The 23,897-nt window shown below is 57.2% G+C and overlaps 2 protein-coding genes across 8 annotated transcripts; both read left to right on the forward strand.

Moving 5' to 3' along the window:
- The first annotated feature begins 2,882 nt into the window (after positions 1-2,882).
- KIRREL2 (kirre like nephrin family adhesion molecule 2) lies at positions 2,883-10,971 on the forward strand. Of its 6 annotated transcripts, none has more exons than XM_070498869.1 (15): positions 2,883-3,129; positions 3,374-3,523; positions 4,415-4,564; positions 4,725-4,885; positions 5,287-5,437; positions 5,708-5,813; positions 5,905-6,053; positions 6,375-6,502; positions 6,594-6,726; positions 7,019-7,119; positions 7,282-7,501; positions 7,974-8,072; positions 8,400-8,500; positions 8,827-8,892; positions 10,013-10,971. In XM_070498869.1, the coding sequence occupies exons 1-15, from the start codon at positions 3,078-3,080 to the stop codon at positions 10,346-10,348; spliced, it is 2,103 nt and encodes a 700-aa protein (XP_070354970.1). In that variant the 5' UTR covers positions 2,883-3,077; the 3' UTR covers positions 10,349-10,971. The 6 variants fall into 6 exon arrangements, with proteins under 6 accessions (XP_070354970.1, XP_070354973.1, XP_070354972.1 ...); XM_014838282.3 differs by having other exon boundaries at positions 2,941-3,129; positions 7,974-8,078; XM_044759368.2 differs by lacking the exon at positions 7,974-8,072 and having other exon boundaries at positions 2,938-3,129.
- A 965-nt stretch (positions 10,972-11,936) lies between these two features.
- APLP1 (amyloid beta precursor like protein 1) lies at positions 11,937-21,018 on the forward strand. 2 transcript variants are annotated; one of them, XM_070499381.1, is made up of 17 exons: positions 11,937-12,225; positions 13,111-13,254; positions 14,054-14,186; positions 14,398-14,510; positions 14,742-14,875; positions 14,992-15,173; positions 15,632-15,762; positions 16,131-16,205; positions 17,090-17,248; positions 17,327-17,455; positions 18,363-18,462; positions 19,238-19,345; positions 19,605-19,628; positions 19,820-19,890; positions 20,116-20,178; positions 20,310-20,453; positions 20,569-21,018. In XM_070499381.1, the coding sequence occupies exons 1-17, from the start codon at positions 12,079-12,081 to the stop codon at positions 20,665-20,667; spliced, it is 1,956 nt and encodes a 651-aa protein (XP_070355482.1). In that variant the 5' UTR covers positions 11,937-12,078; the 3' UTR covers positions 20,668-21,018. The 2 variants fall into 2 exon arrangements, with proteins under 2 accessions (XP_070355482.1, XP_070355481.1); XM_070499380.1 differs by having other exon boundaries at positions 11,978-12,225; positions 19,602-19,628.
- Positions 21,019-23,897: the final 2,879 nt, after the last annotated feature.

Below are 23,897 nucleotides of genomic sequence, written 5' to 3' on the forward strand. Positions count from 1 at the left end.
CCAGCAGGCTCCTCCCGGCTGAGCTGGAACATGAAATCCCCTGTCAGCACATGCCAGGCACATTCCTTGGTGCCTCCCTAGCCCCCATGACCCCAAGGGCCTGGCTGGGGCCAGGGACAAGGGGGAGTAGTCAGACCCAGGCAGTCCCAGCTCAGCGTGGGGAGCAGGGAGCCGGCCGGCTCTTCCCTGCCCTGGTACATGACCTTGGTAAGCCCCTTCCCTCCTGGAGTAGATATCAGCCCATGGTGACACCAGAGATCTCTGCTGGGGAGTGTGCAAGAGTGTGTGTGAGACACTGGGAGAGTGCAGATACCTGTGTGCAGTGTGTGTGTGAAGTGCATGTGAGCATGTGAGCATGTGTGTGAGCGTGGGGAAGGTGGGAGTGAATTGTGAGCTGTGAAAGCATGTGCAGAGGTGTGAGTGTGTAAGAGTGTCTAAGGTGTAAGTGTGCAGAGTGCAGGGCAGTCAGAGTGAGTGAGAGTCAAAGGCAGGGTGCGAGACCCCCAGCACTAAGTGTGTGTATAGCACTGAGCCAGCGGAGGAGCTCAAGTTCATGTAGCTTCCCTCCGTCTCTCCAGTCTCTTCTTTCCTCCTCTGTGTCTCTCTCCCCCTCCCTCTATCTGCCTCAATACATCTTTCTATCTTTCTCATCTCTTTGAGACTCTCCTCTCTGTTTCAGTGTCTTTCTCTCCCTCTCTCTCCGTTAGGTGTTGTCATCTCCATCAACCTGTAACTATTTCACTGTCTCTCTCTCTATCTGCCTCTACGTGTCTGTTTTTCTGTTTTTCTGTCTTTCTGTCTTTGTTCTCATCTCCCTCCACTCCATACTCTCTCTCTCTGATACACACCAGGAGCTCAATAAATGTTTGCTCTCAGTCAACTTTTGACTATGTCTCTTTCTTGTTTGTTTCTCCATCTCTGAGTCCTTCAGATGGTCAGATCTTCGAATTTGACAACCATATGCTGGCTGGCCTGCCCTCCCCACCCCAGTTTGCGCATACACGCTCACAGGGGATAAGCTTCTTCTGCCTGCTTATCTCCTGCAGGAATTGGAACTGCTCGCTTTCTCTCTCTCTCCCCCTTCAACTCCCCTCCCTGGTCCTCCTCCAGGAACCAGATGAAGCATCTGGCCTGAGCCCCCACAGCTCCATCCTTGATGCTCCCTCTAGTCTTTCTCCTTCCCTCCCGTTATTGACTCCTTGCCCTCCTCCCACGTTGCCTCTCCCACTACCCTCGACACCTCCTGGGGAATGGGCTGGATGCAGAGCTGGAGGTTCTGTTATAGGGGCCCTCACCAGATGGTGTCCCTTGGGGCCAGGGCGAGAGCTGTCAGTTGCTGGGATCTTTAATTAGCACAAACCTTCCACCCTCCACCTTGGCTGTTTTCCTTCTCTGGTTGCTCCTGGGACCTCAGGCTCTATGCCTGTGGCCCCAGAGAGCTTGGAAGGGGAAGTGAAGTCAGGTGTCTGGAAAAACAGCCTTACTACCTGACTTCCTCCCCAAGATTCAGGAGTCCTGGCCCCAAGCTCATCATCCTATTTCAACATCCAGGAGCCAGGAGTTCGAGCCCTCAAGCCTAGCAGTCTGGGCCCCCAGGATCCATCCCTCTCAGACTCAGTTGTCCAGGTCTGCAGCCCCTTCTCCCCAAAGACCCAGGAGTTCAGGCCTCCAACCCTTCCCCCCATACACACAGGACTTAGGGCAGATGTTCACTGTTGATTTTCAAATCCTCCTGGGTCTGTGTGGGGGTGGGAGAGAGATTGGTGGTTAAATCCACTGAACTCTCAGACTTAAGACCAGATTTTCTGACCCCCTGTCGTCCTCTCCCAACTGCACCCTGCCACAGGCAGGGGACCTAGTCGAGTCCCCAACTCCTCAGAAACTAGCAATTCAGGCCATTGGTGTCTCAATCAACAGAGGTCTGAACCACAGACTTAGAATCCTGGGAGTCCAAGCCCCTGCCATGTAGGGATGCAAGAATCTGAGCTCAGGAACAACGGAGAACCTGAGTGTGGACCCCCAGTCCCTACAGGTTCAGGAATGTCAGACCCAGGGTCCCAGGCCCCCAGGTCCCCCTCAGTGGGCTCGGGGTCCCGCCCACCTGCCCGGCCAGCTGCGCAGCGCACTGGCCTGCCTGCAGCGTGGGAACGCCCCAGCTGGGCGGCAGCAGCCGTCAGGACAAGCTGTGCGGTTCCCAGCCTCCCTGCCGCCCCCAGCCCGGCCCCGCGCCGCCCAGCCGTCGCCCAGCAACCACGGCCTGAGCCCGGACTGCGGGGTCTTGGCAAAGGAGGGGCTGGGGGCCTGGATCTTCGGGCCTGCTTTGGGTTGCAGCGGTAACAAGGCAGGCAGACGGATAATTTGAGGAGGGGTTTTGGGGTGGGGAGATCTGAACCCCCCTCTTCTCGGGGGTCCCAGCTACCCCTCAGGTCCCCCGGTGCCCTCTTCCTGACCTGCAGGCCGAGGGGAGCCTCTGGCCCCGCCTCCCCAGGGCGCGGAAACTAGCGAGGCCCCAGGGGCTCCCATTTATAGCTCTGTTTCCACTCAGCGCTGTCCCTCCAGGACCTGGGCTGAGCAAGTTTCTTCCACTCCCTCGCCTCCCTCCTCCTCACTCCCGGGCCACCCCCCCCAACCATGGCAGGATGCAGGTGTCCAACCCAGCCGGGACCCCCTCCTTCAACCCAGGTGTTCCGGCTCCCAGACCCCAGTTGGGCTGGGGCGCTGGCCCGCCGGGGGGACCCCGCCCTGCATGCCCCCATTCATCCGCGTCGTGGCCGCGGGAGTTTCTCAATGGGAAGAGGGCGGGTCTCCCAGGGGCGGGGCGAGCGGGATCCGGCCCTCCCGGGGTCTCTCCCAGAGCCAGCGCGCGGAACCGGTCGGGTTTCAGAGCGTCGGAGGCTGTTGCTGAGCGGACTCGGGAACCTCCAGGCCGGAGACTAGGGGGCGTCCAGCCTGGGGCGAAGAGTCGGGGGCGAAGGGGGCTCTGGGCCAGAGTGGTGGGAGGTGTGCTGCCGAGGAAGGAGTTGGCAGGGAAGCCAGTGTGAAAACAAGTCTGCGGGATCTTGGGGGCCACACTCAGGATGCCGGTCCCCGCCCTCCTCCTCCTCTTTCTCTGCCTCAGAGGGCGTGCAGGTACCGCCAGGGGCGGGGGATGGGGGGCGGGTGAGTAAATATGGGGGAAGATTGTTTGCCAGCCCCCGCTTTACTGGGGTGATGGGGCTGAGGGCTCCGACTCCTGGGTCTGAGGGAGGAGAATTCTGGGGGCCTGGGCTTCTGGGTCTGAGGGAACAAGGGATTGGGGACTGGACTCCTGGGTCCTGAGTCAGGGAGCTGGTGAATGTGCTAAGCTCAGCTGTGCTGCCCCCTATTCTCCTAGGCGGATTGCCCCACTTCCTGCAGCAGCCCGACGACCTGGTGGTACTGCTGGGGGACGAGGCCCGGCTGTCCTGTGCCCTGGGCGCATACCGGGGGCTGGTTCAGTGGACTAAGGATGGGCTGGCTCTAGGGGGCGAAAGGGACCTGCCAGGTGAGGCTGTTCTCTCGACTCAGGGAGGGGCTGGCTGCATAGTGAGGGTGCTGGGCTTGGGATGTTAGTGAAGTTTCGATTTTGACATTTTCAGGTTTGGAAAATTAATGGACTCAAGTAAACATTTGGGAGTCCTGAATTTTTAGCTTCTTTGAGGATGACCCATAGGGTTTGGGGATTTTTATTTTTACTGGAAAATAAATAAATGCAGAAAAGCACATAAAACATAAATGGGGGGGCCGGCCAGGTGGCGCAGCGGTTAAGTTTGCACGCTCTGCTTCTCGGTGGCCTGGGGTTCGCCGGTTTGGATCCCGGGTGCGGACATGGCATCGCTTAGCAAAAGCCAAGCTGTCGTTGGCATCCCAGGTAAAAAGTAGAGGAAGATGGGCATGGATGTTAGCTCAGGGCCAGTCTTCCTCCGCAAAAAGAGGAGGATTGGCAGTCTTTAGCTCAGAGCTAATCTTCCTCAAAAAAAAGAAAAAAGATATTAAAAAAACATAAATGGAAGATTTGCCAAATAATTATAAAGTAGACATCCATGTAACTACTACCCAGGTCCACTGCCAGGCCCCCGGAAGCCCTCCTTATTCCTTTCCCCTGCTCCCTCCTTACCCCAGAGGTAGCATCTAATCTGACTTTTGTTCCTTAGTTTATTTTTTTATTGTAGTCATTTGTAACATCATGCTGACTTTTATGGCAGTTGTTTTCTTGCTTTTTTTTTTCTACTTTACCCCCCCAAGTTTGCAGTGACTCTGGATTTGGAGAGGGTCAGTGTCTCTCTGGCCCAGCATCTGCTTTTGGTAGTGTCTTTCTGGTGTGGGACGTCTGGGGATGGAGGCCTGGGGCCAGGAACTCAGAACCATGGCACGATTGCCTCTCCCCCAACTCCAGGATGGTCCCGGTACTGGATATCAGGGAACGCAGCCAGTGGTCAGCACGACCTTCACATTAAGCCCGTGGAGCTAGAGGATCAAGCATCGTACGAATGTCAGGCTACACAAGCAGGCCTCCGCTCTCGACCAGCCCAACTGCATGTCCTGGGTGAGGACCCAGCCCCCCTTTCCCCCGGGAGCCCAGGGGGACAGCCAGTGCTAGCCGGGAGTATCAGAGTCCAGGGAACCCAGAGGAGTGGTCTGTTAGAGCTGGGAAGATCAGGGTCTCTGGGCCCATGATCCAGCTCTGACCCTAGACCACCCCACAGTGCCCCCAGAAGCCCCCCAGGTGCTGGGTGGCCCGTCCGTGTCTCTGGTTGCTGGGGTTCCTGCAAATCTGACTTGTCGGAGCCATGGGGATGCCCACCCCACCCCTGAGCTGCTGTGGTTCCGAGATGGGGTCCGGCTGGATGGGACCACCTTCCACCAGGTCAGGTCCAAGGCCCTGTGCTACCCTTGCCCACACAGGGAACTTGGGGGGTCCACTCCCACCACAGGCTCATCCGGAGGAGAAAAGGTCATGGGAGGGCAGGGGTTCAAGGGCTGGGACCCTTGGTATGTGGTTAAAGGTAAGGACTCTAGGACTAGACTACTTGGGTTCAAATCCTGCCTCAACCACTTGCTAGTTGATTGATCTTAAGTAAGTAACTTAACCTCACTATCCCTCAGTTTCCTTATCTGTACAATGAGGATAATAGCAGTATGCACCTCATAGGGTAAATGAGAGGATTAAATAAAGTAATCCCTATAAATGCCTAGAAGAGTGCTTGCCACATAGTAAGCACTATGTCAGGGGTAGATGAAATCATTATTATTATTGATAACCTCCAGACCCTGCTGAAGGAAGGAACCACTGGATCAGTAGAGAGCATCTTATTCCTGACCCCTTCCAGCCATGATGATGGAGCCACCTTGGTCTGCCGGGCCCGGAGCCAGGCCCTGCCTGCAGGGAAGGACACAGCTATCACACTGAGCCTGCAGTGTGAGTGCGGTGGACCCTGGGCCCTGAGCTGAGGTCCTGGGGGGAAGAGGAGGCTGGGGCCTGGACTCTAGGGTCTGAGGAAGGAGGGAGCTGCAGATCTGGGGTCCCTGGGGGAGTTGGGGACTGGAGGTCTGGACTCCTAGTTCAAAGGGAAGAGAGGACTGGGGACCCAGACGTCTGGGTTGGAGGAGCTGGGAACTGGACTCCTAGGCCATCAGTGAAGGTGTTCCAGGTCCTTTCCCACTGCTGACTGTTCACCCACCTCCACAGACCCCCCAGTGGTGACTCTGTCTGCAGAACCACAGACTGTGCAAGAGGGAGAGAAGGTCACTTTCCTATGCCAGGCCACGGCCCAACCTCCTGTCACTGGCTATAGGTGAGGACAAAGATCACCTCTTCCCAGCCGGGAGCACAGGCTTGGGGAGAGCTTGGGCTGGGACAACTCTAACAGCCCACCTCCTTCGCAGGTGGGCAAAGGGGGGCTCCCCGGTGCTCGGGGCCCGCGGGCCAATGTTGGAGGTCGTGGCGGACGCCTCTTTTCTGACCGCACCGGTGTCCTGCGAGGTCAGCAACGCCGTGGGTAGCGCCAACCGCAGCACCGCGCTGGATGTGCAGTGTAAGCTGGAGCGGGGCCGTGGGTGTGGCCATAGTGGAGAGCTTGTGTGGGCTCGGGACTAGAGTGGGGCGTGGCTGCCACCCGCTGTGGGAGGGGGTGGGGCCTGAATAGGTGGTAGGTCGGGTTTGGCTGTGCCGGGTCAGCTTCCAAGTGGAGCAGGGGCGGGGCGAGGGCGGGGCGAGGGCGGGGCTGGGCGAGTGAGCAGAGTTGTCGTGGACAGAGGGTCTATACTGGGACCCTTGAGGGCGTCGTTTCTGAGTGGCTGATCCTGAGTCAGAAGTTGCATCCGTCCCCGGTCATGTGACTCCTACTCTCCTCCAGTCGGGCCAATTCTGCAGGCCAAGCCGGAGCCCCTGTCGGTAGACGCGGGGGAAGACGCCTCCTTCAGCTGTGCCTGGCGCGGGAACCCGCTCCCACGGGTAACCTGGACCCGCCGCGGGGGCACGCAGGTGAGGCCCGATCTGCGGCTTGTGGCGGTGGCTGGCGGTGGACGGGCCTTCCTCCCAAGGTCCTGCCCCTGATGCCCCTTCCCTATCCCAGGTGCTGGGCTTCGGGCCCACGCTGCGTCTTCCGTCAGTGGGGCCCGAGGATGCAGGAGACTACGTGTGCAGGGCTGAGCCGGGGCTCTCGGGCCGGGGGGGTGGCGCTGCGGAGGCTAGGCTGACTGTGAACGGTGAGAAAGCGGCGCCTTCCAGAGGCCGGGGCAGTTCCTGGGACGCCGAGCGGGCAGAGTGGGTGGGGCTAACGCATGGGCGTGGCCTCTGGAGGAGGAGCTTTGTGGGGGCGGGGCCTGGCTAGGGGCGGGCCCTGGTGAATGAGTCTCCGAGGGGTTCAGAGTTAGTTGAGGGGCGTGGCCTGGTTGGCTGTGGCTCCTGGAGGATGCCCCAGGTCTGACCCGCCCCATTGAGGACGCGCCTTGGGGAGGCGGGGTCTCTCATCTGATTGGTCCACAATCTCCAAACCAGCTCCCCCGATAGTGACCGCCCTGCAGTCTGCTCCCGCCTCCCTGAGGGGCCCCGCCCGCCTCCAGTGTCTAGTCTTCGCGTCCCCCGCCCCAGAGGCCGTGGTAAGGAAATGTCCCTGCAATCATGACCCACCCAGCCGTGATCCCTGACCTCCCAGCCGGACCCCTAAAACTGCCATGACTATCTCTGACTTCCCGACACCCTGCCCGCCCTCTACCCGCCTCCCCAGGCTCCTCAGTGACCTCCCTCTTTTGTACCCCCAGGTCTGGTCTTGGGATGAGGGCTTCCTGGCAGCGGGGTCGCGAGGTCGGTTCCTGGTGGAGACGTTCCCAGCTCCGGAAGGCCGCGGGGGACAAGGTCCGGGTCTGATCTCTGTGCTACACATTTCTGGAACCCAGGAGTCCGACTTTAGCCGGGGTTTCAACTGCAGTGCCCGGAACCGGTTGGGCGAGGGAGGCACCCGGGTCAGCCTGGGCCGTCGAGGTGAGACCCTGGGCCTGAGGACCCTAAATCTGAGGGTCCCAAACCGCAAAAGCTCTGCAATCCCAAGACCGATGACCCCCAAATGCAGAGACGCCCCAAACCTTGCGAACCTCAAAACTATGAGTCTCTTGAATCCTGAGACCCCCCCAAAAAAACAATAAATTAGCTCAAATACGGAATCCTAAACTGAGAGACCCCTCACACTTAGGCCTCCCAAAAACTGGAACCTCCAAATAACCCCTATAAACTCAAAGACTCCTTAATGCCATGGAGTTTAAACTTGTGGGACCCCAAATTCATGAGCCCTTAAATCCAAGGACCCCAAGCTAGAGGACTCCAAACCTTGGAAATTCCCAAACTTGGAGACCTTCTGAACCCAGAGAGCCCCAAGCGACGCCCTGAGCCCCTGTCCCCCAGTTCCTCCTCAGTCTTCTGCTCACCCTCCTCGGGACACCCCCTCTTCTCCCTGCAGACTTGCTGCCCACTGTGCAGATCGTCGCTGGAGTGGCTGCTGCAGCCTTGACTCTCCTTATGGTCATCACTGGGGTGGCCCTCTGCTGCTGGCGCCACGGCAAGGGTCGGCTCCCAAGCCCCGCCCCAGCGCCTCCCCTGGCACACACTCACCTGCCCACTGACTGGCTGGGCCTTGGGACCTGGCCCCAGTCCCACCTCTCTGGCCCCTCACGGGCCTTGGGTCACCTTCAGGCCTGGTTCCTCCCTTAAGTCTTAACTCCATCTCCTCAGGGTCATGCTCCTTGCCTTCCCAGACCAGAGTTCTCATCTTCCCAGCTTCCCAATCTTATCGGCCCCAGTCCTCTCTCTTCCTGCTCGTTGATCTCCCCAAACTATAACCCTACCCCTTTGCTTACCTCTGCCACCCCACTGTCTCTGGCCTCAGCCTCTTTCTCCAAGCAAAAGAACCTGGTGCGAATCCCAGGCAGCAGCGATGGCTCCAGTTCGAGGGGTGCCGAGGAGGAGACAGGCAGCGGCGGGGACCGGGTAGGATGCCAGGAACAGACTGAACTATGCCTCTAAACCCAAATAGTAACCCAGACCCAAATGGACCCCCAAACTCAAATAGGGCCCTAGTCCCAGCAGTGACCCCAGACACAAATGTCCCCCAAGTCCAAATATGCCCCTGACCAATTACTCCCTAGACACAATATGTCCCCGGGGCCCTTTGTTGTCCTCAATCCAGACCCCAGCTCCCTGGTGCTCTTGGTCCCTCCTGCCTGGCCTCCCCTGTCCAGCTGAGGGTCCTTGGGTCTGTCACTGGGGCAGGAGGATCCTCTGACCACTCCCTCTCACTAAGCACTCTCCCCCAGGGCCCCATCGTGCACACGGACCACAGTGACCTGGTTCTGGACGAGGAGGGAACTCTGGAGAGCAAGGTGAGCATTGGGAGGGGAAGGACTCCCTTCACTGGATCTCCAACTCTCTCCCTGCTTCTGTCCCCTCCTTTCTTGTTCTGTTGTCCCCAGAACCGGGGCCTTGCCCCCCTCCCCTGCCCCCCCATCTCACCTACCTCCACAGCCTCAGTTTGCATGTCTGCTGACTGTGCCCACATAGCTGTCCCAGCCTTGGCCTCTATCTTGGGCCCCAGATCAGGGTTCACTCTGCCTGTGCTTTCCCCATCACAGCCATGTTTCAGGCCTCCTGTGTGCCTCCCCCAGGCCCCTTGCACCTACCAGGTCCCACACTGGCCTTACATCTCCCCACACCTGCCCCTCCTTTGGGGTCCCATCTCAGGACAGCCCCACTGACCCCAGGCTCCAGTCCAGAGCACTTCTCTCTCTCCTCTGTCCCTAGCACATGCTATCCTCTTGGCCTGAAACATTCCCACCTTCCTTCCCATCCCTACCTGATTCTCCCCTTCATTCCTCCGGTCTCAGCTCAGACATTTCTTGTTCTAGAAAGCCTGTGCTTCCCTCCTCACAGCCTGGATCCTTCACAGCCAGGACCACTCTGACCTGGGCTTCCCCGTCAAGCCCTATCACTCTTCCTGTGTTTCCACCATCGCAGCCCCAGACACTCTGCCTCTACTTACCCCCTCACAGCCCTGACCCCTCGGGGCTCTGTCTGGTGATTTGTCATTTCCCATTTGGCCTGGGATCTCCCTGAGGACAGGGCCAGGTCTCTCCTAGTGGTAGATGTCCCAGCACAGCGCAGGGCCTGACTGTAGGGCAGATGCATGAATGAATGTCTTGGTCCCTCTCTTGTTCCCTCTCATCCCCTTCCACACCGCCAGCCCTCAGCAGGCCTATGTCCCTCTCTCTCCACCTTCCTCTGCCCATCTTCTTCTGTCCCTTTGTCTCTTGTCACTATTTTTCTGTCTTACTTTGTCTTTCTATCAATCTATTTGTTTGTCTCTCTGTCTCTGGGTCTCTGTCTGCTTCTGCTTCTGTCTTTTTGTCCGTCTGTCAGTCTGGCTCTATCTCAGTGTGTTCCTCCATCAGTGACCCTCACCCACATACCCTCACATAGCTTACCTAGTCCCGTTTGTCCCCTCAGGACCCAACCAACGGTTACTACAAGGTCCGAGGAGTCAGTGTGAGCCTGAGCCTTGGTGAAGCCCCTGGAGGAGGCCTCTTCCTGCCACCCCCCTCTCCCCTTGGACCTCCAGGGACCCCTACCTTCTATGACTTCAACCCGCACCTGGGCGTGGTCCCTCCCTGCAGACTGTATAGAGCCAGGGCAGGTTATCTCACCACACCCCATCCACGAGCTTTCACCAGCTACATCAAGCCCACATCCTTTGGACCCCCAGATCTAGCCCCTGGGACTCCCCCCTTCCCATATGCTGCCTTCCCCACACCCAGCCACCCACGTCTCCAGACTCATGTGTGACATCTCTCCAGCTGAGGAGTCCTAGGATCTTCAACTTGCCATAATGGTTTGTCCTGATTTCTAAGAACCAGAACAAGTTGGCGAACTTACTCCTCCAAAATTGAACATTGAGAGGAGGGAAAGATTGCTACAGTTGTCTGGGTCATTGATGTACAGTCAGCTCAGCCAAAGGGAACGTCCCAAATGGGAGCAAGATGGCCACTATACCCACCTCTCCCCACGTGGAAAAGAGATTCGAGATGGCAAATGGGCCCTTTGAGAGGGATGGAGACAGGGGGTGATGGGAGTTAGGGGCAGGGATGGAAGTTGTTTCCAGACACTGAAAGAAGGTATTTCAAGATGACTACCTGCATTGAGAAGAAAGGTAACATAGAGATGGTAGCCAGGCCAGGCCATGTGCTGAAGGGCACTTTGCTTGGCCACTGGAAGTGCTGCCAAGATGGCCCTTCACTCCCTGGGAACCCAAGATGGCCACCATCTTGATTCCTTCCATCTTCCTTAAAGAAGAAGAAGTGGACCTGGAAGAAAAGGAGTGAGGATAGGGCGAGAACTGTCCCTGGAGGTGGGGGAGGGGAATCTGGGGATGAGAATATTTATGTTTAATAAAAAAAAATCGAGAAGTGAATGTGTCTTAGGGTTCTCCTGGTGTTATCACCCTCCATCAAGGAAGCGGTCCATCCGACCTGCCCCAAGGCCCTTCCTCCACCCTAGGCTCTGAAGTGGCTATCGGAGCAAAACTGTGAACTCCTCCCAGCTCCTTGCTACCCATTTAGCACTCCAGGCTCTTTTATTCCACAGCTACACAAAGATTCACACACCTGACGGGGCTGCCCCAGTTGGCTTGGGTAAGACCGGATTGGCTTGGGGAAGACAGAATTCAGTACCATCATTTGAGGAGACAAGGCAGTGAGCCCTGAAGGGGAGGCGGGGAGGAAGAGGCCAGGGATGGGAAAATACAAACGTCCTGGTCCTTAGAGCAAGGATAGGGGTCCTGGCCCTTGCCCTGAGGTGCTGGGTACCTGACTCTGGTCATCCTTAAAGAAAGGGCCTGGGGGCTTTGGTGAGTGGATCCTTGAGCTAGGAATTAAAGGTCCAGACACCTGGGACCTCTGGGAAGCAGAGCAGAAGGCCTGGACTCCCGGGTCTTAGGGAGGTCTCTGGTCCCGAGAGAGAAGATGCCTGGGGCCCAGACTTCTGGATCTGAGGGAGAAAGGGACTGGGTCTCAACTGATGTGTTCCTGATTAGAGAAATTTGGGAGGCCTGAATTCCTGAGGAGGAATGGGGGCGGGGGCTGGGGAGGAGTGCCGTCTCCAATGCTGGCGTGCCTGGAAGAGGAGGAAGGTGATTTGTGAGTGTCTGGGTCCAAGGGAGAAGAAAGCTGGGGGTGAGGGTCCGGAGGGAGGACTCAAAATCCACCACGGTGGGGCCCATGGTCTGGACTCCTGGCTGGCTGGGCCCTGGACTTGGGCCGGGCCGCCTGGCATCTCGGGGCGGGGACCTGGCGCGGGCTCCCCCCAGGTCCCACAGCGCTCCACTCTGCGCAGAGCTGCCACTCTATTGTCCTGGCCGGGAAGGCGGGGCCGGCGCGGGGCGGGGCTGGCGGCGCCGGCGCAGCCCGGGGGCGGCGGGAGGAGGAGGCGGCGGCGGTGGAGCCGGGAGCTCCTGTCACCGCTGGGGCCGGGCTGGGCCGGGCGGGAGTGCAGGGACGTGAGGGCGCGAGGGCCGGGACATGGGGCCCGCGAGCCCCGCCACGCGCGGTCTGGGCCGCCGCCGGGGTCCGCCGCCGCTGCCGCTGTTGCTGCCACTATCGCTGCTGCTTCTGCGCGCGCAGCTCGCCGTCGGGAGCCTGGCCGGTGGGAGCCCCGGCGCGGCCGAGGTGAGCCCCGGCTGGGTCCTGCGGGATGGGGGAAGGGGCGGGACCGGGCCTCTGGACCCCAGGGCAGAAACCGCAGTCTTTGCAGCCAGGTGGCTGGCCCCAAGGCGCCCCTAACGGCACTAGGCGTTCACGAACCCAGGCCCCAGCTCCCCCATCATCTGTCATCTCAGCCCCCTCCCGTCCTCAGCAAAGGGACTGGCTTTTCCAGAGCCCCTGGTCCCAGAAGTCCAGCCCCCTCAGACCACCGTCTCGACCTACGTGACTCAGCCCAACCCCTTCCCGCCTGAACATAGGACCCATCAGGCAGGAAGGCACCTGGATCCAAGAATCCGGACACCTTGAATTCTCTGCACCCACTGAGGGCCCCCACAGCCTCCCAGAACCCAGGAGTCAAGGCCTCCAGCCACCGCCCCCTGACCCAGGACGTAGCTCTCCAGCCCTCAAGGACTGGTGTCCAGGCCTGCAGGGCCCTGAAGCCCGGCCTTGTCGTCTTTGCACCCGAGAATGGGAGCCTGAGCTGGGGATGGAGGGAGGAGGGGCCAGAACGCCTGGGTTCTGGCCGCCTCCCCCGCGATTCGGGTTTAACCCCTTCGGGCTCCAGCGCGGCTGCGTCGGGGTGGGGGCGGAGCCTGTCTCCATGGCAACCAGGCCGCGAGAATCCAGGGGGACCCGGGTCGCCATAGCAACAGGAGAGCCGGGGCGCCCCCGCCCTGTGGGAGCTGTTTCCCGGGGAACGGTCCCTCTACGGAGCCGAGCGTGCAGTGCTTGGTGGAGGAGGCTGCTGCTGGGGGTCTGAACATCTGAGTCCTAGGGAGCAAAGGACCGGGTAACCCACGTGCCAGCGTCCCCTGAGCCCTCACTGACCCCCTCCGCCTTCACCCCCAGGCCCCGGGGTCGGCCCAGGTGGCTGGACTATGCGGGCGCCTAACCCTTCACCGGGACCTGCGCACCGGCCGCTGGGAACCAGACCCACAGCGCTCGCGACGCTGTCTCCGGGACCCACAACGCGTGCTGGAGTACTGCAGACAGGTGGGCTGAACCTACTGGGAGGGGCGTGGTCGGCGGCAAAGCTGGTCCAAGATGGGGTGGGGTCGCCCATAAAAAGCTAGATATGCAAAAGACGTGGTTCAACGGGCTGAGGGATCTAAGAAGACAGGGGAAGCTAGGAGGCGTGGCCAACAAAGAGGCGAGGTGAGGATAGGGCAGGACCTGTTTTTGAGAAACCAGATCAGGAAAGGTGGAGAACTGTGCAAAGACCAGCTGAAGAATATATCCATCCGGTGAAGAGACGGAGTCTAGTGGTAGGGTCCTTAAAGAGTAGGGTTAAGTGGGCGTGGCTAAAGGAAAGGCAGGGCTAAGACAAAAAAACCTATGGTCCAGCAAGATAGGGAAAGGGGTGGAGTCCAATGAGAGTGGATAGCGAGGAGGCGTGGCTATAGAAAGGCAAGTCTAGTACACAGAGGCGGGACGGTTACTGAGAAGCCAGACTGAGAAAGAGGCGAGGCTTAAGGGAGGGCGGAACCTATGGGGAGATGAACCTGATTGGGGAAGGGAGCAGAGGTGACAAAAAGAGAGGTGTGCTTAGAGGAGGGACCTTTGTAACAAAACTGGACAGGCAAAGGGGCGGGGCCTAAGGATAGCGGGGCTTTTAAGAGAGAGCTACTAGGGGGCGTGGCCAATAGGCAGGCAGGCGCTTAGATATCTAAGACAGATTCTGTGGAGAAGCAGGACCTGGGGCGGAGAGGTCCTTCTGAGCTTTGAAAAGGGACATGGCCAGTGGAGAGGCGCGGCTGGCAATGGGTTGATCGCCCCCAACCGGTCCCTGCAGATGTACCCGGAGCTGCAGATTGCACGTGTGGAACAGGCGACACAGGCCATTCCCATGGAGCGCTGGTGTGGGGGTGCCCGGGGTGGCCGCTGTGCCCACCCCCACCACCAGGTTGTGCCTTTCCACTGCCTGCGTGAGTCACAGGCTAGGGGAAGGGAATGGAGGTCGGGGGTCTCCAAGGGTCAGGTTTCTGGGCCCCAGTCTTGGGTCCACATTAGGGAGCCGGATGCCTGGGTCTGGACTGGGGCAGAGAAGCCTCCGAGGATAAAACTATCTAGATTCCGAGGAGGGTGGGGTCAGTGGCTGTGGGAGGGTCTCTCACTCTGGTGTCCCGCATTCCCCAGCCGGTGAATTTGTGAGCGAGGCCCTGCTGGTGCCCGAAGGCTGCCGGTTCTTGCACCAGGAGCGCATGGATCAGTGTGAGAGTTCAACCCGGAGGCACCAGGAGGCACAGGAGGTGAGGACCCTGGCCCATCCATCCGCACTCCCCAGAACCCGAAAGTCAGGTCCCCTAACACCCTGCTCCTCCAGAACCCAAGAGTCTGGGCCTCCAGCCCCCTCTTCCCACAGAGACAGAACCAGGAATCTAGGCTCCCAACCCCATCAGCCCCCAAGACCCAGGCATCCAGGCCCCCCTCCACCCTCTCCTACATCACACTCCTGGCAACTGGGCCCACTCTTCCCACAGGCCTGCAGTTCCCAGGGCCTCATCCTGCATGGCTCGGGCATGCTTTTGCCCTGTGGCACGGATCGGTTCCGAGGTGTGGAGTATGTGTGCTGCCCCCCTCCGGTGACCCCCAACCCGTCCAGGACAGCAGTTGGGTGAGTGGGAGGGAATCCTCTATGCCCACCCATCCCAAGGCTCCCGAGGCAGGAGATGGAAGCCTGGGGGCCTGGGCCCAGGTTCTTACTGCATCGGGTCTTTCCCTGCTCCCTAGTGACCCCTCCACCCGGTCCTGGCCCCCGGGGAGCAGAGTAGAGGGGGTTGAGGATGAGGAAGAGGAGGAATCCTTTCTACAGCCGGTAGATGACTACTTCGTGGAGCCCCCACGGGCTGAAGAGGAAGAGGAAGAAAAAGCCCCACCCTCAAGCTCCCATACCCCTGCAGGGGTCAGCAAAGGTGGGGCAGTCTCTGAATCCCGAGGCCCCTCCACCCTGGAGGGAGAATGATTTGAGGGAGCCTTGGTGGAGGGGCATCTTTGGGAGGGGTCTGTGGGGCTGAGGCCCAAATGGGGGGAATGGAAGGGATGGGAATAGCTTTGGATAATGTAGAGGTGGAAGGGCTGGCCTGTGAAGAATGCAAAGAGTGAGAGTGGCTTGGGGGTACCTGAAAGTGGAGGAACCGTTTGGTAGGTCTTGAGGATTATTTTGGGAAAGATTAGAGGATGGTGTAATGGATTCCTAAGATTTGTAAGAACAGGCCCAGTCCAGAACTACATCTCCCATGATGTCAGATAGCAGCTATGGCTAAAATGGACCCATGATGGTCTCCAGTGTGCTCTAGGAAATGTAGTTCTCAAGGTAGGAAAAGTGACCTGGAGATGAGCTTCAGTCTGACTCCGATTCCCGGGCTCGCAGTGACTCCCACCCCAAGGCCCACAGACGGTGTGGACGTGTACTTTGGCATGCCTGGAGAGATCAGCGAGCATGAGGGCTTCCTGCGGGCTAAAATGGACCTGGAGGAGCGTAGGATGCGCCAGATTAATGAGGTGATGATACCGGGGGCCCTAGGATCCCCCACCACATGGAGCTCCCTAAATGCCAGGAAACTCCTCAGAGATACATTGAGACAACCTCCAAGGGCTTGCCAGGCCCCCATCAACCCCTAGCCCTCACCACCACCCCTAAGACGACCTTGACCCACATAGAATCCCACTGAGATGCTACCAAATGCTATGGGAACTCTGGTCCACAGTATTCTTCCACTTTAAATTCCTCCTGAGTCTTCCCTCTTGGGAACCCAAGAGCCTGTGGGACTAAAGGGATCTGGAGCCTCCAAAGTCTTGAAGAGGGATTCAGAGACTCAGTGAGTGGATCAAGGTGGGTTCTAGGACCCTGAAGCCCCCCTTACCCCCAGGTGATGCGTGAATGGGCCATGGCGGACAACCAGTCCAAGAACCTGCCTAAAGCCGACAGACAGGCCCTGAACGAGGTAGGACAACCTCCAGCGGGTCCCACTCATGCCTGTCGAGGAGCTGGGGCACACCTGGGCTCAGCCTGGCTCAGACCTTGTCCCGCCTCATCCATTTCCACTCCTTCCTACTTATATAGGCCTCTCCTGGCCCCACCCCCCTACATCTGGCTCCACCCCTCTTGGCTTCCGTCTGACCGGACATTGCTCTTTCCCTCCTCCGATTGGCCATGTTTTGCCCTGTCTTAACTTGATCCTTACTCTGAGGGCTGGCTCTGAAGTTGTCTCAAGCTGGGCCCCCTGTAGACCCAGCCAGGTCCCTCTCAGCCTCTCTTTGATGCGGTCACATCCCTGTTAGGCCCCGCTCCCTGACTCTGGTCCTGCCGCTCTACTCTCACTTTCACTCAGTCCCTCCCCAGCAGGCCCAGCCTCCTGACTCGGTCCCCCCCTCTCAACCTCACCTCGGTGCAGGTACCCACTGTGGCCCCGCTCAGGTTGACCCCAATCCCTGACCCTTGCTCTCACCCTTCTCAGACTCGCTGGGGCACAGCCTGGCTCCAGTTGGCCCCGCCCAGGCCTACAGCACTACCTTTCCTACAATACTTGGTCTCTTTCACCTTAACACAGGCCAGCTCTGTTCCTAGATTGTTCCCACCCAATACACTTTACGCCATCAGCTTGGCTCCCAGTAAGTCCGGTGCTGTCCCCACCCTACCTGGCCTGTAGCCCCACCCCTTCCGGTCAGTGTCCTGTGATAGTCCCACCTCCAGGTTGACTCTGCCCAGACCTAGGCCCACTGCTCCCCCACCACCACTTGGCCCTGTAGCCTGCCTTTCCAGACTGCCTTTGACCCCGGTTTTCACCCATCTTCATCTCTCCTGACCTTGTGCCCACCCCGTTGCCAGCACTTCCAGTCCATTCTGCAGACCCTGGAGGAGCAGGTGTCTGGTGAGCGACAGCGCCTGGTGGAGACCCACGCCACCCGGGTCATCGCCCTTATCAACGACCAGCGCCGGGCTGCCTTGGAAGGTTTCCTGGCGGCACTGCAGGGGGATCTGCCTCAGGTGTGGGGGCTGTGGGGGCAGAGGGCAGAGGGTGAAAAGGGCTGGGATGGGCGAAAGCAGCCTTCATCCCTCCCACAGCCAGAGCACGTCCTGCTGGCCCTGCGGCGCTACCTGCGGGCGGAGCAGAAGGAGCAAAGGCACACGCTGCGGCACTACCAGCACGTGGCCGCAGTGGATCCCGAGAAGGCCCAGCAGATGCGCTTCCAGGTGCTCAGATTCTTCCAGCTCCCAAATGCCCTGCTATCCCTCAGACTCCTCTCTTGGCCCTCAGACCCTCTTTCTGTCCCTCGGACCTCCTTCCTATTCCTGGAGTCCCCCGTTCTGTCCCTTGGGACCCTTTCCAGTCCCTTGGACCCCCACTTGCCAACCTAGAACACTGCCCTCCCCACACCGTAGACCCCTTTTTGTCCCTTGGATTCCTACTTCCTGTCCCTTGACGCCACTTCCTGTCCCATGGATTCCTACTTCCTCCCCCAGAGTCCCCCTCCTGTGCCTTGAACACTGTTCCTGTCCCTCAACTCTCCTTTCTCCCTAACCCTGCTTATTTTCCCTGGAACCCCTGTTCTGTGCCTTCAGATCCTAATTCCTGTCCCTTGGACGTCCTCTTCCTGTCCGTGAATAATCCATTCTATCTTCTTGAACTCCAAGTCTTACCCTTGAACCACATTATTTCTATATGACCCTCCAATCCCACTTCCTTTTCTGGACGCCCCTCAAACTTCACTTTCTATTCTTCAGACCCTACTTTCTGCCCCTCCTACCCACTTACCTCCGCTTCCTTTCTTCTACGCCATGTTCCTTGTGTCCTGTACTTATTTTGTCTCCTGTGCCCCGCTTTTCCTAGCAACTGCTCCTTTTCCTTCTACTTTACCTCCTTTCTCAAGCCTCTTACTTCCTGTCTTCTATACGTCTTTTTCTTCTTTTTATATTCTGCTTCTCCTCCTCCAGTTTCCTTCCTCTGGTGGCCCAGTTCCTGGCCCTTGTGCCCTGCCACCTGTCCATTATATGTGCTACTTGTCCTCGGACGCTATTGACCTGCCTCCTTCACCCTGCCTCAGTTTCCCCACCTCTAGCCTATACTGCCCCTTCATACTTCATATTCCCTCCCCCACAGGTGCAGACCCACCTTCAAGTAATCGAGGAAAGGATGAATCAGAGCCTGGGGCTTCTTGACCAGAACCCCCAGCTGGCTCAGGAGCTGCGGCCCCAGATCCGTGAGTGCCTGTGACCCCTGGTTCCCATTCTAGATCTCTAAGAGCAGATCCTGACCCCCAACCATTCACTCCCACCCGCCAGTTCAGTTATGTATTCCTATGTGACAAACCCCAGAACTTAGTGACTTGAATCAACCAACTTCTTTGCTCGTGATTCTGCCATCTGGTCTGGGTTCTGCTGGGTGCTTCTCCTGCTGGTCTTGCCGGTGGTCAAGCTCGTAGCTACATTTGGCTAGCCGATCAGTTCGGGCCTGGGACTCTGGCACAAAAGAGCCTTTCTCCCTCTCCGTGTAGGCTTGGGGTCTCTCTTCTCTGGAACCCCTTCACATGGTCTCTCCAGCAGAGTAGCTGGACTTCCTACATGGTGGTTCAGGATCCCCACAAAAGTGGAAGCTGCCAGGTCTTCTTGAGGCTTGGGTCCACATTCTATTGGTTAAAGCAAGTCACAAACCCAGTCCAGATTCAAGGAGAGGGCCTACACAAGAGCATGAGTACCAGAAAGCGTGACCTCCCACAGCCCCCAGATCTATTGTGACTTCCTACTGGATGTCCCACACCTAACCCGAATTCCCCTACTCTTTAAGGAGGCCATTCTCTTCAAACTTCAGCCTCCATCCTCCCTGCCAGGGCTGCCTCCATCTAGCTCCCACTTCCCCAGATCATACTCGGGCTGCCCCCAGTCACTCAATTGTTAGGTGCCATCTGCTCACCCAGTTTTGTTTTGTGGGGTCCCTGTGCTCACGACCTCAGCCACCTTTCTGCATGTTCCCCTCAGAGGAACTCCTCCACTCTGAACACCTGGGGCCCAGTGAATTGGAAGCCCCTGCCCCGGCGGGGAGCAGTGAGGACAAGGGTGAGCTGCAGCCTCTGGATTCCAAGGATGGTGAGTTAACCCAAATACAGGTAACACCAAGCTTAGGGGACAGGCCCTCAACCTCAATCCTAATCCCCTAAAGTCAGGGGTGTCTCAGTCGCCACAGTGAGTGGGAGAGGATGGGAAAGAGTGTCTAAGATTGGGGAGGCCTCTGAGGATCCTTGGTCCTTCTTCTGTGGCCCCCGGGAGGGTGTTTCTCCACCTTTCTTCGATGATGCCCTCCTCTCTTCATTGTTCCACCTGCCTTGCCTCCCCCGGCTGCCAGCAGACACCCCCATGGCCCTTCCAAAAGGTGAGTATCTCACAGAGTAGACCCCAGCCACCAAATCCCATTGAGTCCCTGAACCCGGAATGGAAAAAGGGCCCACAGGTTGGGAACCTCAGACCTCCTGGGGTGGAGTCTGGTGCCCCCTCTAACCCCCTCCTCAGGCGAGGGTAGCACCACTCTGGACTCTCTGGAATGAGATAGCACTTGGGGGGTAGGGTCCACAGAACAAGTTGCTGCATCCCCTGGGAAAGAGAATATGTCTCCCCTGGAGCAGTATGAGCGAAAGGTAAGTTAGTCAGACCTGCGGGCACCTGAGGGAGGACAGGAGAGGGGCTGGACTCCTGGGCCTGAAGGAGGAGGGTGCTAAGGGTTTGGATTCCTTGGCCTGAGGGAGGAAGGGACTGAGGACATGGACTTCAGGGTCCTGGGAAGAAGAGGGCTGGGGGATGCCCTCTTGGGACCCAGGGGAGGAGGAGGCTGGGGCCCAGACTGACACCTCCTGCTCCCCCAGGTGAATGTGTCTGTTCCAAGGGGTTTTCCTTTCCACTCATCGGAGATTCAGAGAGATGAGCTGGTAAGAGGAGGAATATTCTGGGTACCTAGGGGGAGAGGTCAGAGGTCAGTGGCTAGGCTGTGACTCCCAAAACCGCCTAGGGCCCTGGTGAGCCTCTAAGGTGACCCCTGCCCCATCTCCTCTCCCCACAGGCACCAGCCGGGACAGGCGTGTCCCGAGAGGCTGTGTCCGGTCTGCTGATCATGGGAGCGGGTGGGGGCTCCCTGATCGTGCTCTCCCTGCTGCTGTTGCGCAGAAAGAAGCCCTATGGGGCTATTAGCCACGGAGTGGTGGAGGTGAGAGACACAAAGACGTGGAGTGGGGTGGAGTTCCAAATCCTGGGCTTGGAGTGGCTGTGAGATCTGTGGTCAGGTCCCCATGCCCCACTATCCCTCCGCTGTCCCTTTGCAGGTGGACCCCATGCTGACCCTGGAGGAGCAGCAGCTGCGTGAACTGCAGCGTCACGGCTACGAGAACCCCACCTACCGCTTCCTGGAGGAACGACCCTGAACCAGCCCCCTTCACCCCTTCGGCTGAGCCCAGACCTTCCCTCTTCCTGGAGCCCCAGAACCCCGACTCCCAGCCTGGGGGAGGGGTCTTGAAAAAGTTCATTTCACACCCCTTGTGAGGGGGCTGGAAATTATTTTTCCTTTCCAATTCCAAATTCCATCCCTAAGAAGTCCCCAGGTATTCCCAGCTGCCTCCCTGCTTGGGACCTCTTCACCTTAATTTATTTTGTACGTTAATTTATTGTTCCTTAAGGTGACCACTAGCTTGGTCCCAGTGTCTGTTGTTCCCTGAAATTCACCCTCCCACGTGTCCCCCACTAACATCCCAATAAAGTCCTCTTCCCCACCAGGCCATCCTGCGTCTCTGTTGGGGAAATCGGTGTGTAATCATAGCTCTCAGCGCTAGTGTGCATCCTTGCCGGGCCCTCCTCCACCTCCTTAAACCGTAGGAGGGATATTTAAGTCTGGGCGGGGCCTGTGGGAGGGGGCGGGGCCCGGAGACCTTGGACAGCCTCTCACGCCCAGCCAGGAGCTTTCCGTGGTGCTGAACGGGCCTCGACTGCTGGGTCCCAGGGTGGACTGCGATGAGGCTGGGCTCTGGCGAGTTTCCCCGGCCTTCTTGTTGCCCTCACACACAATCACACACAGCATCCCCCACTAAGCTGCGAGCCCGATGAGACACTGGTAATCTTGAACCGCTCTTCTCATTCGCAAGTCTTCATCCCTTCTTGGGGAGGCAGTAGGAATTCCTCTGGGGCGAGGAAATTTCAGTCACATGTTCCAGAGAGGGTTATGTGGTGTTTGCAAGTGCCTATTGGAATTTATACCCTCACGTGTCCCATTTTGTAACATGTTGGAGTTATTACTCTGCGTGAGCTATTACCTGTCCCGTGAGGGTTGTTGTGAGGATGAAAACAGTTAATATTTATAGATATTATTTTATAATATCTATATTATATGTTATTTTATAATATCTATATTATATATCTATCTATATATTATATATCTATATTTTATCTATATGATAAATATAGATAATATTTGTAGGTTAATAGAGACGTTAGAACTGTGCCTGCTACTTCACAGGTAATTGTGGGATAAATGTTAAAATGGTATGGGAGCAAACGCCCATGTGGCGCTCACCCTGTGCCCGGCACTGCTCCGAGGGCTTTACATACATTGGCACACTTAATCGTTACTTCTCCTCCATGAAGTGGGCACTACGGCTATCCTAATTTATAGATTGGGAAATGGAGGCAAGGAGAAGTTACATCATGTTCTCAAGGTCACCATCTAGGAAGGGTCGGAGCTAGGAATTCAACCCAGGAAACCTGGCTCCAGCACCCATACAGTTGGCCATTTTGCTAACCTGCTGCCTAATAATTCGTGGCTGTTCCATATGGCGTTCAGGTTGTGCACTGCAAAATTCCAAGTGATATGGTTCACTTCCTAGACATTATAGATTTGCATTTTTACCACATTTTCCCAGCAGATGGCAGTAGTGTGCCATGTTCCTTTGTCAGCACAGCAGGCAATTTTGGGACGAATGACTTAGGAGGGAGCACCTATTTCTAGTCCTCCCGAAGGACCTATGAGCTCACAGTGGCTCTTCAAAATGTATACATGTAAATACAGGTCATGTATATTAAATATAGGCCTGGAGGTATTAGGAGGAAGATGCCTACACGATGCAAATCGGAGGCAATGCCACAGCTTCATTAGAGAATGCAGTGTGTAGCAGCATCTGATCCTGGTTATACCTTCAGGTGTACGCCAATGACCCTAGCAGAAATCTATGACCAGCATCACCAGCAGGGGAAAAGCTGCCTTTGGGTTTGCACAGCCAAGGTTGATGAACATGCTAACAGTGGGTGAAGAGCTCCAAGCAGGTGGGATGGGAAATGAAAGGCCATTTTGCTCCATGTGCTCAGTGCGTGATTCTTTAATGTTTACCTTTTAATGGCAATACTTAGAGTAATTAATTTAAAAACATTGTTATTATTGAAATTCCAGCAGGAAAAATAACTTTACTATTGCTCATTTGATGTCCTTGTACCCCTAAGCCATTCTTGTTTTCCCACTGAAAATAATGTTAATTCTTTTAATAACACGAAGTTTCTTGGAGACATTTTATCAACGTCAGTGGCATGTGTGTGTACGGATACGTATTGGGATATACATCTTAGATGTCAGCAGAATCTAAGATGCCATTAATGATAAGAAATAGTATTATTTTATGTACCAAAAGGAAAAAAAGGCAGAAATTAAACTATGCCACGTAATTGACTGTAAGATGAATTTCAATTAAGCTCTTAGAAGAGGTGACATTTACAGTGTATTTCCATGAATTCTTCACGGGCCAGCTGCCTCTATGTGAGTACACAGAAGAGCTCACGCATGCCGGCACAGGGCAGCTGATGCAGGAGACTTCCACTAGTGGCCCCTAACAACTCCACCTCCCAAAATTCATGCCCTTGGGTAGTGCTCCCTTCCCCACCAAGTCTGGGCTTGGCCACGTGACTGATTTTGACCAACGGGAGGTCAGCAAGCACGATGCAAGCGGGGGGCCTTGTTCTCTTGGAACACTCCCTCCGGGAGCCAGCTGTGAAGGGATGCACCCACCCTCCTGCAGAGCCCACATGGAGAGAGATGCTCAGCCCACTTCCAGCAGTTCCGGCCGTCTCGGCTGAGCTATCAGACACGTGAGTGCAGCCGTCCTGCCTGATCGGGCCTCCAGCTGACTGCAGACACATGAGCGACCGAAGAAGATAGCAGAACTGCCCAGCTGAGCCCAGTCCAGATCGCAGAATCATGAACAAATAAGTGGTGACTGTTTTAAGCCTTACATTTTGAGGCAGAGGCACCAGCACATACCCTGAAGTGTGCTTGGTTTGTTGTCCATGAGGCTCTGAGCAGTGGGGGGCTACAGTGGGTCAAGGGCTGTCTGAGGTGGCAAGATTGGGATGGAGGCCAGAGCAGAGGCTGTGGGGCAGGTATGAGAAGGGGGCATTGTGGAGGTCTTCTGTCTGCCTTTCAGTTTCTCCAGAAGCAGATGCTGAGGCAAGGATGTGAGGACAAGACTATTGGAAGGGGTGGAGAACTTTGGTCAGGTGGGTAGGAAGTGACACAGAAAAGGGAAAGCAGACAAGAAAGGGTATGTTATCAAGCGAGAACCACTGTGGGGAAGTGGAGCTTAATTCTGCAGGGGAACTTGGAGAGCCAGTGCAGACC

The sequence above is a fragment of the Equus asinus genome, chromosome 26 (genome assembly GCF_041296235.1).
Source record: "Equus asinus isolate D_3611 breed Donkey chromosome 26, EquAss-T2T_v2, whole genome shotgun sequence".
NCBI lineage: Eukaryota > Metazoa > Chordata > Mammalia > Perissodactyla > Equidae > Equus > Equus asinus.

What these genes read in the sequence shown, in the direction of transcription:
- KIRREL2 (XM_014838282.3), top strand. Translation starts at nt 3,078, where the DNA reads ATGCCGGTCCCCGCCCTCCTCCTCCTCTTTCTCTGCCTCAGAGGGCGT. An exon ending in GGGCGAAAGGGACCTGCCAG is followed by an intron (nt 3,524 to 4,414) that starts GTGAGGCTGTTC and finishes CCCCAACTCCAG; the next exon opens with GATGGTCCCGGTACTGGATA. An exon ending in TATCACACTGAGCCTGCAGT is followed by an intron (nt 5,438 to 5,707) that starts GTGAGTGCGGTG and finishes CCACCTCCACAG; the next exon opens with ACCCCCCAGTGGTGACTCTG.
- APLP1 (XM_070499380.1), top strand. Translation starts at nt 12,079, where the DNA reads ATGGGGCCCGCGAGCCCCGCCACGCGCGGTCTGGGCCGCCGCCGGGGT. An exon ending in CCGTCCAGGACAGCAGTTGG is followed by an intron (nt 14,876 to 14,991) that starts GTGAGTGGGAGG and finishes CCTGCTCCCTAG; the next exon opens with TGACCCCTCCACCCGGTCCT. An exon ending in GGATGCGCCAGATTAATGAG is followed by an intron (nt 15,763 to 16,130) that starts GTGATGATACCG and finishes CCTTACCCCCAG; the next exon opens with GTGATGCGTGAATGGGCCAT.